The sequence below is a fragment of the Apteryx rowi genome, unplaced genomic scaffold, assembly GCF_003343035.1.
Source record: "Apteryx rowi isolate R43461 unplaced genomic scaffold, aptRow1 scaffold_14, whole genome shotgun sequence".
Taxonomy (NCBI): Eukaryota; Metazoa; Chordata; class Aves; order Apterygiformes; family Apterygidae; genus Apteryx; species Apteryx rowi.
Genome location: NW_020447641.1, coordinates 1,538,498 through 1,552,170, shown reverse-complemented (window position 1 = coordinate 1,552,170; position 13,673 = coordinate 1,538,498). Strand labels below are relative to the sequence as shown.

Sequence of the window (13,673 nt, the reverse complement as noted above, 5' to 3'; positions counted from 1 at the left end):
GCGGGAGCCGCGGCCCGGCTCGCCCGCGGCCCCGGTGGCGGGGCGCTGCGGTGCCGCGCGTCTCTGCGCCGGCTCTCGCACAGGGCTGGGCCCGGCGGCTCTGTCACTCCGCCACGCAGCGCCTTGGCGGAGCACGGCAGTGAGAATTTGCCAGTCACTGCTAGAAGTGTTTAAGCAAATAAGCGGTTGTATTTCCCACCTGTAACAAGACCAAAATCTCGTAAAATTTAATAGGGGCGCAGCTGCTGCAGTGTGTAACAAGCTTTGGGTCATCTCTGTCTTTTTCTTGGGGCAAGGTGATAATCTGGGCCGTATGATGCACCATATGTTTTCCGTCTTCAGTAGTACGTGTGCGGTTGTAGGTTTTGCGGAGCTGTGGAGGCTAATCTTGCGTGTGTGCTGTAGCTCGGAAGGTGAGAAGATTTGTGGTGCTCAGGCCCATCAGCTCCTGCAAGCTGGAGGCTAAAAATACAGTAACTGTAGGTACGTTTCCTCCATGTTTTCCACACCAGCCATGGTGGCCGCTGTGAACATAATTTTGAGACATCAGTTCTGTCACTGTGAAGGTACTCAGCAGGAGGGACCGCGTCTTGGCAGATCCTGTGTGCCTCTGCAGTTACCCCTGCAGGGTTAAAGAAGACCCTATCAGGTAGGACATGCAAGTGGAGTATGTCCATCCAGATCCAGGGCATAAGTACACTTTGCTCAGATCTTGGCAGACGTGATACCTCTGCTGTACCTGTGTCAGAGACTCGGTGTCTGTTAGTGGCCCCCCGTGCTGGGAGCTGTGGCAACGTCTGCCGGTTCCCCAAAAGAGCTGGGGCTGGGAAGCAGCCTCCTGCGGAGCTGGCTGCAGTAGGGGTTACTGGAGACCGCTGTTAAACAGGGGTGCAGCGGCTCGCCTTTACAATTTGTCTGCATACGTGCTCTGCCTGAAGGAACTGGGACTGAAAACAGCTTTTGCTCTTTTGGTATGAAATTACATATGGATGCTCTTAAGTGGTTCATTTTAACTAACTTAGGTTACTAAGAAAGTCATTGAATAAAACCCAAACTTTTATTCAAAAACAGATGTTGAAGTAGATTCACACAGAACAGCAGGTGGTTATTTGAAAAGAGAACTTTATGTGTAGACAGTCTCAGATGGATGAAGCCATTAGTGTCTGCATGGAGCACAATTAACCAGGGTAATCTGAAAACAGAATTGTTTTGTGTCTAATTCAGCTTGACACACCTCTTGCTCTAGAACAGGCAGGCAATTTTGCTATTTTATATTTTGGATTGGTATTTAAAGAGTATTTTAAAAACAGGATTGATGAAATGTTTCAAATGAGTTCTGTTTTCTTGAAAGTCAAGAAGTTCAGAAATGTTAGTTCATGCATAGTTTAAAAAATACAGTATCCAGGCTTAGCAGATGTTTATTTAAAAAAATGTGAACGTATCTGAACATTGCATATGCATGTCTGTTTCTCCAAATCTGTTTGAGAAATATATGTGCATACTTCTCCATACTTCATATACAGAAGAATTATTTTGTGTTTATAAGTAACCAGGATGTAAAAGGCTTAGAATCCTTCCTGGAACATAAAGTGAAGTACAATGAGTGCAAACCAGGAGCAGGCTATTTTATTTATATTGATGTGACATGATCTTGCAGGGCCTTTAACAAAGCTGTTTTCATAGTATGTTAGGATCTAGCATCTCTGGTTGATTTCCATCATTTTCTGCTGGAAATTAAAAGATTATTCACAATAAAGATTATTATTAGTTCTCTGGCTTTGTGGGGGATTTCTTTTAGGTTGGAGGAACAAAATCCTTAAGTTTGTATGAAGTTATTTTGCTGTATTCATTAGTTTATGTTTATTTTATCTCTATAAACTGTATAACTTGTCATTGATAAACAATGCAGAGATATAACTTCCAGTAAGACTATTATGTTGTCTCTGATAAATTTAGAGTAATTTGCATGTAGATCCACAGGATAAAAAAGGAGGCCTTTGGGGATTTATGGTTTTGGGAAATGTAAGAAAATTCTTTTGCGGATCTCTTGGTATGCTAAAAACTTCAGCTTTCCAGTATCTAATAATGACGTATTCAGACTGCAAAATATGTTTTTATCAAAAACAATGTATTAATGAATTTAAATAAACTAATTACAGCATATCTTTCTTACCTTACATGTCTATTTAGAAAGATTAGCATTACAGATAGAAATCCATAATTTACTTGTTAATCTGTTCTCTTCTGATTTGCTCACCAAGCTTGCAATAAAAATATATTTATATATTCAAAGCTTGTACTTCAGTAGGTGCCATTTTCTGAATTTAAAAATAGACTGCATGTGTTGCATAAAACGCCTTTGGGCAGGAGAGGAGGGGGATATCTGTCTGGTTGACATGGAACATAAGAAAAAAATCTGAAGTATGCTAGAGCTAAATATACTGATAAGCATGCAGCTATGGGGGAAAATGAGTTACCATGTATTGGGTTTAGTCTTATTAGCACATTAAATGCCAACAGAATGGTAATATCCCACTCTTATCAGAAATAATCACCATTTTGCTGTGAAGTCAACTCAAACCCTGTAATGTGTGCAAACAAAGGAAATATTTTCTTTAGTTACAAAGGACAGTGATCATTTGCTCCTTGTTCTGCCAGCAGTCTACAGTGTTGGTGTAGAAAATGAATGTTGTGATGTTGAAATAAACTTTAGATACTGTAGCCCCACAAACATTTTGAACCAATTCTCCGTTTAAAAAGCAAGTCTGAAGCAGATGTAAATGAGTGTGGCTGGTCTTTTTATGATGGCTGAGGGTGATACACCTTGGGACGTGAGACTGCGCTGCTTCTTTCGGATTAGTTCATTGTCGCAGGGAAAGGTGCAAGATTTTTGCAGGCTTAAGAGTATGATCACTGCAGCGGGAGCTTCTTGCCAAAGGGGCAAGGTTGGCCTGTCGGTTTATCTGTCGCTTACTTCTGAGTTGCTGAGATCTGTTATGACAAGTTAGTGAAAAATTCCTGGTAGGATTATCAGAAAGGTGACATGGTTTTCTGTCACTGTAATTAAGCTGGCAATAGAGTATTATTCTTCAACTCAGTTACAGACTGTGCATTTCAAAAATTTATTGGCAACATAGTTTAAAATAAAGTGGTTCATGAGCAGGAATATAATAATGCTAATACCGTGCAGCCAAATGCAGCTTGCTTGGAGCCGGCCGCGCAGCTGGCAGGGCTGCGCTGCTGAGAGGCAGCTGGCAGGAGGTGCGGGTGCAGGTAGGTGCTGGCCGTGCGCAGTGCCATGCCCAGGTGTGCGCAGAGACCCTCTGGAGCAGCCCCCGAGGGTCTGGGGTCCCACGAGGTGCAGGGCAGGCTTTTCTTCCTGTAGGTATGTTCATGTGTGCCGAGCCGAGTGCAGTGGCAGAGGAGCTGTCGTTGCTGGGGCCTAGCGATGAATGTTTGCCAGGGCAGCTTCAGCAGAAGACGGAGGCAGGAGGTCCACCTTGGACCTTGAGGTCCACCTGCATAGCTACCGCCCATGAGCGAGGGGCTGTGGGTGCTGCACGCTGCCAGATGGGCACTCTGCAGACTTGAATCTCTCCCCAGGCTGGTGTGTTTCTTAGGAATTAACTTGCTTTACAAGAAGTCTGACATCTTTAGCCGTCTTGCAAGATTGGAGACAATGCCTGTTAATAGTGAACGAGGCTTTGATGCTTAGTGCTTGTAGATATTTCTTTAACGTCCTGCTGCTAGTTCTGGATGTGAATGGGTGTAATTCCCTTTAATTCACTGGACTTGCACCTTCTGCTTTCAGTGCCGGATTTGACTCTGTTCAGGACAGGGATGGTTTGTAATTGTTTGGAGACCTCTGTATTATAATACTAGACTTTGATTATTGGGTTTGGAGGGTTTGCTTATTTTATTTTGTCACTGCTCTGACCTAGAGAATTTTTCACATGAACCAGGAAGGAAATTTGTACACAACCCCCTGGCTAAGCTCTCTAAAGTACTTCTGTCTGTCCAAGTCACTTTTAGATTCTTTCATTTATTTAATAAGGTTCAAATATGATATCATAGAGAGCACCGAGGCTGGTTAGCAGTGTCAGCAATGCTAATCAGACATAATTCGACTGACTGTCATGTAAAGGAAAGTAAGATAAGGGGACAAGAAGGCAAGTCACTTCAAAAGAACTCCTCTGAAACACAGCTCTGCTCTAATCTGTCTTTCAAAACTGGCTTCTCCTGCCCTCGTAGAATGAATCAACCTGACATTTTAGCAATTTTTTAAAGAAATGGGGTGAAGTATTTGGAATGCATCAAAGGGGTGAAGCAGAGAAGATCTGAAGAAGATCACCTTTTATCTGATATCCTCTTTTTTTATTGCAGAGGAGCAAAAGTAGGTTAGGTCTTTGTCCCCTCTCTTCACTTTATGAAGTTCTGTATTGTTTTTCTGTGAAACATATTTTAGTCTAAGAAGAGTTTTATTGCAGGAATTACTGTACATAACTTTCATATTAAATGTCTTTGATTATGCAATTTATCAGAAGGATGGGGTCTTTTGGCCTTCATACTACATTGTAATGTACCCTATTCACGCTGAAAATAATTCTATTCTGAAATAGATCAAAAACATATGTGTATTTAGGGACAACAGAGATGACTCAGTTATCTCAATCCAACTGTTGTAAACACAGAAAAAATAAACACAGTTTCTCTGGAAGTTATAGAGGACAAAGAATTTCACTTTTTTCTTTCCAAGTCACTTTTCAGTGTAGAGCTGTCTTTGAATGCTTGTCTTCTAAAATTTTCAGTGCAAGTTTATTTGTCTTGCACTGGTATTGATAGTAAAACTCTCACAGTTTTTCTTGGAGGAAAGTTAGGCCAGTGCTGAGTGCTTCTAGAAGAGTCTCTGTTTTCAGTTGTCCTTGCTGCTGCTACTCAGCTGTAGAAGCTGATTTGTGTGTTTCCAAGAGAGAGAATCCTTTATTACTGACTTGTCTAGGCTTTAAAAGAGCCAAAAGGTGTGAATGCTTTTTAGAATGTGCTAATAACTTTCCTTCTAGTATGGTATGGAAGTGTTTCATTTCCGGATTCCCTGCAAGTATAGCTTGAGCTACTGGTTGCAGGAAAAAAAAAAGTTTAGAATGACAGTCATTTGAGTTGAAATGTTAAAGAAAATAACATAACTTACTAATGTGTATGTATTTCAACTTCAAGCAAACTGTTAATGTTTATTTTTTAATACTTTCCAGAGACGCATGGAATTACGTTTAGAATTCAAGTCAGCGTGAAAGAACTGCTGGATACAGATGTACTTTTAAAGCTGTTATTTCACTTACCAGTCAATTATCCATCAATTCTGCCAGATATTTCTGTTAGCTCAGACCAGCTTACAAGGGCCCAGTGTATGGATGTGAAAGATAAATTACTTGAGCAAGCAAAGAAACATCTTTCTGAACCCATGGTACACGAGCTGGTTCTTTGGATACAGCAGCATCTTAAATATATCATTAGGCAATCAGCAGCAGTTTACAGTGAAAAAAATACTTTGTCAAGAGGAGCAAGTACAGAGGATGGTATCTGGATGCTCTTTTTGCATTTAGATCACATGAGAGCAAAGGCAAAATACGTCAAAACTGTGGAAAAATGGGCTTCAGATCTAAGGCTGACTGGAAGACTGATGTTCATGGGCAAGATAATATTGATTCTTCTTCAGGGTGACAGGAGCAACATTAAGGTGCAGGAACAATGAATGTTGACTAGTTCTATCGATTTACCACTGAAACCTATGTGTCTGAATATTTTGTGTGTGTTTTTCTAACATTAACAATTTTGGAAGCAGATTGATCATTAGGAGAGTAGGAAGGCCCAATGACTTTATTCTATATTTAAGAAAAAGAAGTTATTCTATGGGAAAACAAGTGAAGCCTATGGACCTGTCTCCTGTGTTGCTTTGCCTTCCACTGTGATCATCCCCCTGTGTTCCCCATGTTTTCTGACTCTAATATGCTTAGATTCCATCTCTTGTATTCCCAAAATATCCAGAACATACCCATAAAATAGAAAATTTGTGAAAAGAAATTGGTAACAGACATGTTTCTAGCTCATTTCTAACTGTTTCCTTTCTTGCTAATTGGAGCACGTGGTGTTCATACCACACACCTGGGGTTTGAACTTCTTTTCTGTACTTATGAACTCCCACTGAATTAGGCAGGCCTTTGAGGTGGTATCAGAGGAGAATGATTTGGCTTTTCAACTCAAGTTCTCTAGATCGCTTAAGAATCTGTGTAACTTAAAGCTAGTGAATAGAAGCAGGTATGCAGTATTTGGGATGGGCACTTTCAAAGTTTGATTACTAGGTTCTGAAATAGATCTTTTCATTTAGCATAAATCTTTGCATTTTACTAAACTTCAGAGATACTAGGTGAAATTTAATATTTTGTTCTTTTTCATGCTTAGGAGTACTTGATTCTTCAGAAAACTTCTAAGGTAGACGTGGACTCAAGCGGAAGGAAATGCAAAGAGAAAATGATTAGTGTACTGTGTGAAACAAAAGTACAGTCACAGCATACAAGGTATAATTTAGTACTGTTGTGGATAGAAAAGCAACTGAATCGATAATTACATTCTGACAAATCTAGGCATATTCATGAGTTTTCCTTGTGCACTGTAGGTTTCAGACGTTTGAAGTCAAAGACTATTCAACTCTGGATGAGCTACAAAAGGAATTTGAAGCTGCAGGCCTTACAACTCTTTTCTCTGAGTTTGTACCTCCTCTCTTAAAATAAAATCAAAATAAAATACTGGACTTTTTGACCAAAGCAGCAGTTGACTGTGGATGCTGATGGAAGATAAAAAGACTAATTTGGCAAACGACTCCAAAGCTTTTCTGCAAAAAAACCCGTCAGAAGTAGCCATCCTCCTGCAAGCAACAAAAGGCAATTCATGCATTAAGAATTGATGATGTTTTGACTTTATATATTGATAACTATTTCCAAGGAATGTGGAGTTAATTGTGATATTTGCACACCAAACATGAAAGACTTGGGGGGGGGGGGTTAAAAGAATAGTCTTCTAATTAAACTTTCTTTTCCAATACCTGTTTTCATTGTTTTGTTTTTGACTCTCTCTCATGATAGTGGTTTTTCAGTGGCCTGCTAGAAAGCATGATTAATTTTGTTTTCAAAACTTACGTAAGTGTATTTCTGTAAAAAGCATAGCGAACACAAATTTGAATATGTGAGGACAGCATATGGTTTATATCCTATAAGTGTTCATCTGCAAACTTTTCCTTCTCCATTTATTTGACTCTGTAAATACTTGAATGTTGATTTAAAGAGAAAGTTTGTGTCACTTGGAACCTGAAAAAAATTTTGAGTGTCTATTTGAATATTACAGTTTTCACCCCAAAAGGTATAAAAACACCCAAGTAGAGAATTTAAATTAATTCAAAAGTTGTATAACAGCTGAGGTAAAGCCAAATATTCAGTTATTCTCAGTTAAAAGATCTATGTTGAAAAATTGCGTGTTGGTGGAGTCTAAGGTCCTGAAATGATTCAGAGGCTCTCTCTGTATACCAGCAAGGTCTGGCAAGTATCGAAAACAGTAAAAGGCTTATGCATATGTGGTGTAAAGAAAAGTAATCAGTATCTTTCTGCAAGTCTATATGTTGTAAGGTTTTGCCGGATGGATTTTTTTGTCCTCAGCCAAATCTATAGTTTGAAATCCCTCACTCTTCTGGAAGGAGAATAATAAGGTACTTCTGGCACAACTTGCATCAAAATCTGAGCCATTAACGTATAGCTGGGGCCTTATCCGACTTGCATATAAATCATTTGAGAATTCTTTCTGTTGATTTTGGGAATTGAATAGTGTACCTAATATGTGATCTCAAATTGCATGTGACTGCAAAAATAATTGAACCATACAGTTGTGGCTGTCTTTCTTGCAAGATCAGGTGTAGACTCTCCAACTCTTTCTCACTGATAAAAAATAGTATAATTAGCTGTTTAAGAGAAGCCATTCATAGGGTCAGTGACTGCAAGTTGCACTCAGATATAAAATCATGTATTTTCTTGAGTATTATTATCAGATGCCTTCTTGATTAACTGTTTGATCAGAGCTAGCATTCTGTAGTAGCCGATTTGGGAGGAAAAAAAAACAAAAACAGAAGCTAAAGAACAAATGGCACATGGGTAAGTTACAGTTCTCTTCTAATCTGTGTTTATTCTCTTGCCAAATGGAGTTGTTCTAAGAAGCTTGATGATTTCTGTATTTCAGGAGCCACAAAAAGCAATTTATGCAATGGATTTCTATCACTGTTGAATTTGTTACTCACTAACTTGAATTGGACAAAGCAACAAGTCCAATGTAGGAAGGGATTACAGTTTTTATGCTTGGCTTGGTGTGCTTTAAGAGAATTACAAATCTGATCAGCCTGATAACTGTTCAGACAGCAAAGAATAACATGAAAACTGATGTCAGCCTGATTCTGTCAAAGCAAATGCTTTTGCCGACCCATCAATCAGTCAGTTAGTTTGAAGGGTAGGAGTATATCTTGTTTTCAGACAAGTAAACAATATTCTTAAAGGTTGTTCTTTTGGAAAGATGTTGCAGCTGTCTATTAACTGATGGTTTGTTTGCATGTATTGTAAAAAGAGATGGGCAAGCCTGTGAGCCCCTGGGGCAAAAAAGTCATAGAAGCACAGACTATGGTGCATATATTTCCCTCCAAAGGAAGGGAAACAGACACAGAAGAATAAAATGCAGGGAAATGAAGCCCAAACTCCTGAGAATAGTTAGAGTGCACATATCAGTGTCTAAAAAGCAAGTACAGTGTATATAGCTATCAGACATTTCACATGCAAGGAAAAACAGAGTCCACAAAAAGAAAATAGTTTAACAAATGAGAAACTAGCTTTGTTGTGGATATTGTATTGTAAATAGTTCTTTGAACAGCACGTTTAATAAAGCCTCATTTCCGGGTGTTTTGCTTGTGTCTAAGTGCACATGAAGCCTTTCTTGTAGCAGAGATTCATGACAGTGCTATTCCACTGGATTCTCCAGTGTCTGATATAAATTATGCTTGCTCTGCATAACTCATTAAAGTATCAATAGGATTTTTCTCCTCTGTCTGCTACCTGTTTTTATCAAAGTTGTAGTAACTTGGTTTCTTTGAAACTTTTTAACCTCTCATTTTGGTTGAAGTGAATTGAATTCAAAAGTTCTAACAAAAAAAATGTTGTAGTATAAATACATGCATGCCCCATATGGACAGCACAGCAGCATAACCATAGTTTCTTTTGAAAGTCAGGCTAAAATGAAAGCTGTAGCAATAGGACGGGCTACTTGAAAAATCAAGTTTTGTAAGACAAAACTGAGTTTTGATTGGTGTTTTTGGATGCCTTGTCTTATTAACTGAGAAGAAAACAAGAAATTGAAATAGGAGTAAAAACCCAAAGCCAACAATCAGCCTTATTAGCACAGTTGTTTTTGTAAGAATACGTCACATCCGAAGCATTCATTCTAATCCAGAAAAGATTTACTCTGATCCAAAGAATGGCGTGCTAAACTTTAGTTTAATTACATGGGTGGGTATCCACCAGTGTCTAGGAATGTGTCACTGGCTGTTTCAAGCAGGTTTGTCAGGGAAAGGCACGTGTTCACTTTTTCTGCTTCTTGTACAGGACTAGTCAAAGAGTTTCCAAGGAAGCTGTATGTCTGCGTTCTTTGTGGTACAGAAAGGATAGGCTGGATAGATCTGAGGAGCACTTCTCTCATATGTTTTGTGCAGCAAACGTGATTTGAAGTAACCAAAAAGGCAACATGAGGTCCAGATTATTTTTACTACTGTGTGTAACATATCAGGTCTTGCTGCGTGTGTCTGCTACTACTGTGGCAGACTTGTGATTTCTGTGAAAACAAGGAGGGCATTAGACTGCTTACAGATTAAACTATCCAGTTCTACAAGAACTCAATTCTTTGCAGTGTTTTAAAAATCCTTACTGACAGCCATTTCCCCCTTGTGACCAAGGTCTGTAGATAAAATCATCTGTTCCTATGTAGATGGAAGAGCCAGAATAAAACTCTCTTCTTCTCACCAGCAGGATCGACTATTAATCTTTCAAGGCTCTATTTATAGCAGTCATATGTACTATTTATATTTAAGGTTTTTTATTATCGTAAATTGAAAAGAAACCTTTATATCCAGCACATACTGGAAAGTAGCCTACCATTCAGGAGACTAGCATGACTTCAGTGGAAGTAAGAAATGCGGAGTTCCAGATGAGGGAAACACTTTTAATAGGGGACATCATCAGTATTGAGAATTCATCAGCTTTTTTTAGTTATTGAGTCTCATTAACATTGTAATTGTTCCCCCCCTCGTTTGTTATATGCTGTTACAGGGAAGATGAAACACAGAACTCCTAGATGAAAATCTTTGGAATGATCTCTTTAAACAAATAAATGTAAAGTAGCTTTTTCATTTTGTGGATAAGGCCAATTTTTTTGTTTTTATAGTTTTATCTCATTTTTATGTAATAGTATTTGTCTCTTATTTCTGTGTGAATGACCATAAGAAACACGAAGATTAAAATAAATTATACACAAAGTGCTGTAAAGTGCACCAAATAAAGAAACTTAATAGTGGAAAAATGTTTTATTTCCATTGTTTCTTTTAAAAATAGTTTAATAAAAAAGATATAAGGATGATTTAAAACTTGGTGTCTCTTGATCAGCTTATCTGTGAAAAGACAAACAATCATGTTATAGTTAATCTGAAATAAGATGATAAAGTGTTGCACATATTGTATTTCTGGCAGAATTTGAAAATGAAATTGCATATATTATGAAATAGTGCAATTGTTGAAATCAGCTTTCATGTATCTTATAGTATTATTAAGCATTATTATCCCCTCTCTTTGTGTATAACACATGTAACAGTGCCAACACTCTGTTCTGGTTTTGTATTTTATATGTATAGTTAATTTTATGTTATCTTCTGCGAGAAGTATGATTGTTTATATGCTTAATTATAGACATAAATGGAACTTGAAATGTAAATATGCTAATAGCATTTTGCAGTTATTGTTCAGAGCTATCCTGATATGTAGGCTTTTATATCAATATTAGTTTGTGTTTTCTAACCTCACAGTATTAACCTGCAGCAAAGAGCACTCTTCAGAGTGACAGAAAAATTTGTATATAAGACAGGTTTGCATAGTAATTTAAGGAAATCTTTGGACTCTAAAAATGAAATCCCTTAATATTTTCAGTCAATTATGCATTTGGGGGCTTTAATTTTATGCTAGTAAAGTATCAACCATTACACTTCTCTTGTTTTTTTTTTTTTTTGTTTCTTAAACAATATAATGCAAGTAATCAGTTTGTATTCTGCATTAGAACATAGCTGATCATGGAAATGTGGTCAATATTTGATCAGTATTTTCCATTATAAATTTCCATTATTCATGGTTTTTAACTTGAACACAAAATGTCATTTTATGATGAAATTTGATACAAAAGGTCTCTGCATGAGAGCAACGGCAGTACTTTGTGCTTATTATCTTCAACTTTTACATTTCTGAGAAAAGAAATGAAAACTGATTTATATGGAAAATAGTCAAATGATCACAATTTTCTTGAGCAGAATTTAACAGGCTAACTTGCTGTGTTATAGTAGGTCTTGATAACTGCTGGTTGGAGATGGGATGCTGTCTGAGGCCTTAATGGGGCCACTTCTGGCAATGTCTAACTGCTCCACTGAAGCCTCTACCTGGAAATTTCTTGAATCTGATCCTGAGAATTGAGGGACTAGTTTTTACTATCAGAAAACAAAGAATGATTGACTGCTGCCTAATCTGAGTTTTACAAAAGGAGAGCAGTCTGTTCCAGCCAATTTTAATCCCATCTAATGGTACTCCTTCATGTTAGTGCTGCAGACGCTAATAATCTAAGATTTACACTTACACTAGTCACAAAGAATGCTGCAGGGATTCAGTGCCCTGATTTCAAGATGAAGGTGCTAAAATCAATGTACCTTTAACCTTCTTAGGATGCACTTTGTAGGAAAAAAAACTCCAAACAACACAAAATGATTTTACTGGTCTCTGATCACTAAACTATGGCATTATACAGAAGCTGGATATTTTTGTATGGCAGTTGACGGTATGAGTAGTACCTTTCAGTCAAGAAAATATAAAAAGCAGTCTTTTTTTTTTTTTTAAGTAAAATAACTACTCTGGAGAACACTGTCCATGTGAGATGCTGAACAGAAGCTGAGCTGTATGGATAGAGCTATGCCAGAGGCTGGTTTTTATTTGGTAGAAGTGGAGGTGTTAGAAGGGAACAGACGGCAATAGAAGCACTGGTGGTGTGGCTCTCAGAGAAGCCAAAAGTTTTTTTGGGATTGATTACTGTCTGGAAAGAGGTTTGGGAATATGAGCAAAGAAATTGCTACTGTATCCAAGCTTCAAGTAGAAATGTCTGAAATAAATATGTAGCTTCATTGTCATCTTCTCTTTTTAGCGGAAACAGCGCGTAGAACTGAGAACAAATAATGGAAGTTTTCACAGTTATAAAGATGACAAACCTAACTCAAGAGCTGTAGGCTATGCAAAGGAATTAAAGCATTTTTTAGAAGTTTTCCTAAAATGACTGAGGAATGATAAGGGCTTTGTTGAGGCAACAGCCTCAAAAAGTCTTATAAGACTGGGAAACTAGGCTGTCACACTTCCAGGTGGTTGGAAAGATGGATTGAAGAGGTGAACAGCAGCTTTCAGGAGCAGATTATCTGCAAAATATGGGAGATCTGGAAGGACTAATGGGACTGACAAATCACTTTCAGGAAAAATTGGCCACCTGGGTGTGGAATCAGAGAATGTAGGTAAGTTTTAATTTTTATGACACTTTATCTGCATTGTTATTATAGAAGCCTGGAGTGGAGATGTTAGATTGTCCTTTCTCAAATATTGCATAATGGCTTAGGAGGCTTATGTATTGCAGTTCCAGATCAATTACAAAGCTTTGGATGATAACAGGGTGGTCCAGTGGTATCACATGATTTAACTGCCACAAACCTATTCTGGGTCAAAAATTTTGTATGGGATTAAGAGCCACCCTTTAAGTTAGGCAAGGCACATCTGGTAAGAGCAAACATGGGAGGGAAAGAAAAGACTCTGCTGGAATGGCTAGAAGATTTCCAGAAATGTTTGTTTCTAAGATAATCCATATAGTAAGGGAAGACTTCAAGGTTGCATTTACATTGACAAGGAGCCAAATAATAGAAATTCAGCTGGGCTGAACATGTTCAGAGTTTCTGGGCTGGAAGGTGCTGGGGGTCTGACTGCTTCAGGCTAGTTTTGAAGAAGCAGAAGGCTTTATAAAACAAAGCAAAGGGATAAAACCTCAAGGGAAAGTATTCATTTAAATATTGATGTTGTGGAAAAAAATTGATCATAGCGAGAAGGACAATTTTAAAGTAGAATAGATATAAAGACATGTCCCCCAAATGGTCTAGAGTTGGCACTTCATGCAGCTCCTGAGTGGTGCACAGAAGCTGAGGTTGACTCCCAGCAGAGTGGGATGGGTGCCTGCTCAGTGGTGCCTGCTACTGGATTGCTGCGTTTGCTTGGTTCCTACTGTTGTTCTGCGGCTTTAAAACAGGATCACTGTCA

General features: G+C 38.2%; 1 protein-coding gene across 2 annotated transcripts in view; it reads left to right on the top strand.

Moving 5' to 3' along the window:
* Nucleotides 1-11,315, top strand: part of RWDD3 (RWD domain containing 3) — an 11,743-nt gene extending 428 nt beyond the window's left edge. The window contains exons 1-4 of one of the 2 annotated variants that reach the window (XM_026057633.1): nt 988-1,187; nt 5,250-5,734; nt 6,457-6,572; nt 6,671-11,315. In XM_026057633.1, coding sequence (XP_025913418.1) covers nt 1,148-1,187; nt 5,250-5,734; nt 6,457-6,572; nt 6,671-6,785 — 756 coding nt within the window. In that variant the 5' untranslated portion in view covers nt 988-1,147 and the 3' untranslated portion in view covers nt 6,786-11,315. Of the gene's footprint in view, nt 1-987; nt 1,188-5,249; nt 5,735-6,456; nt 6,573-6,670 lie in introns of those variants that run through there. The other variant, XM_026057632.1, reaches the window with a different exon arrangement.
* The last annotated feature ends 2,358 nt before the right edge of the window (nt 11,316-13,673 follow it).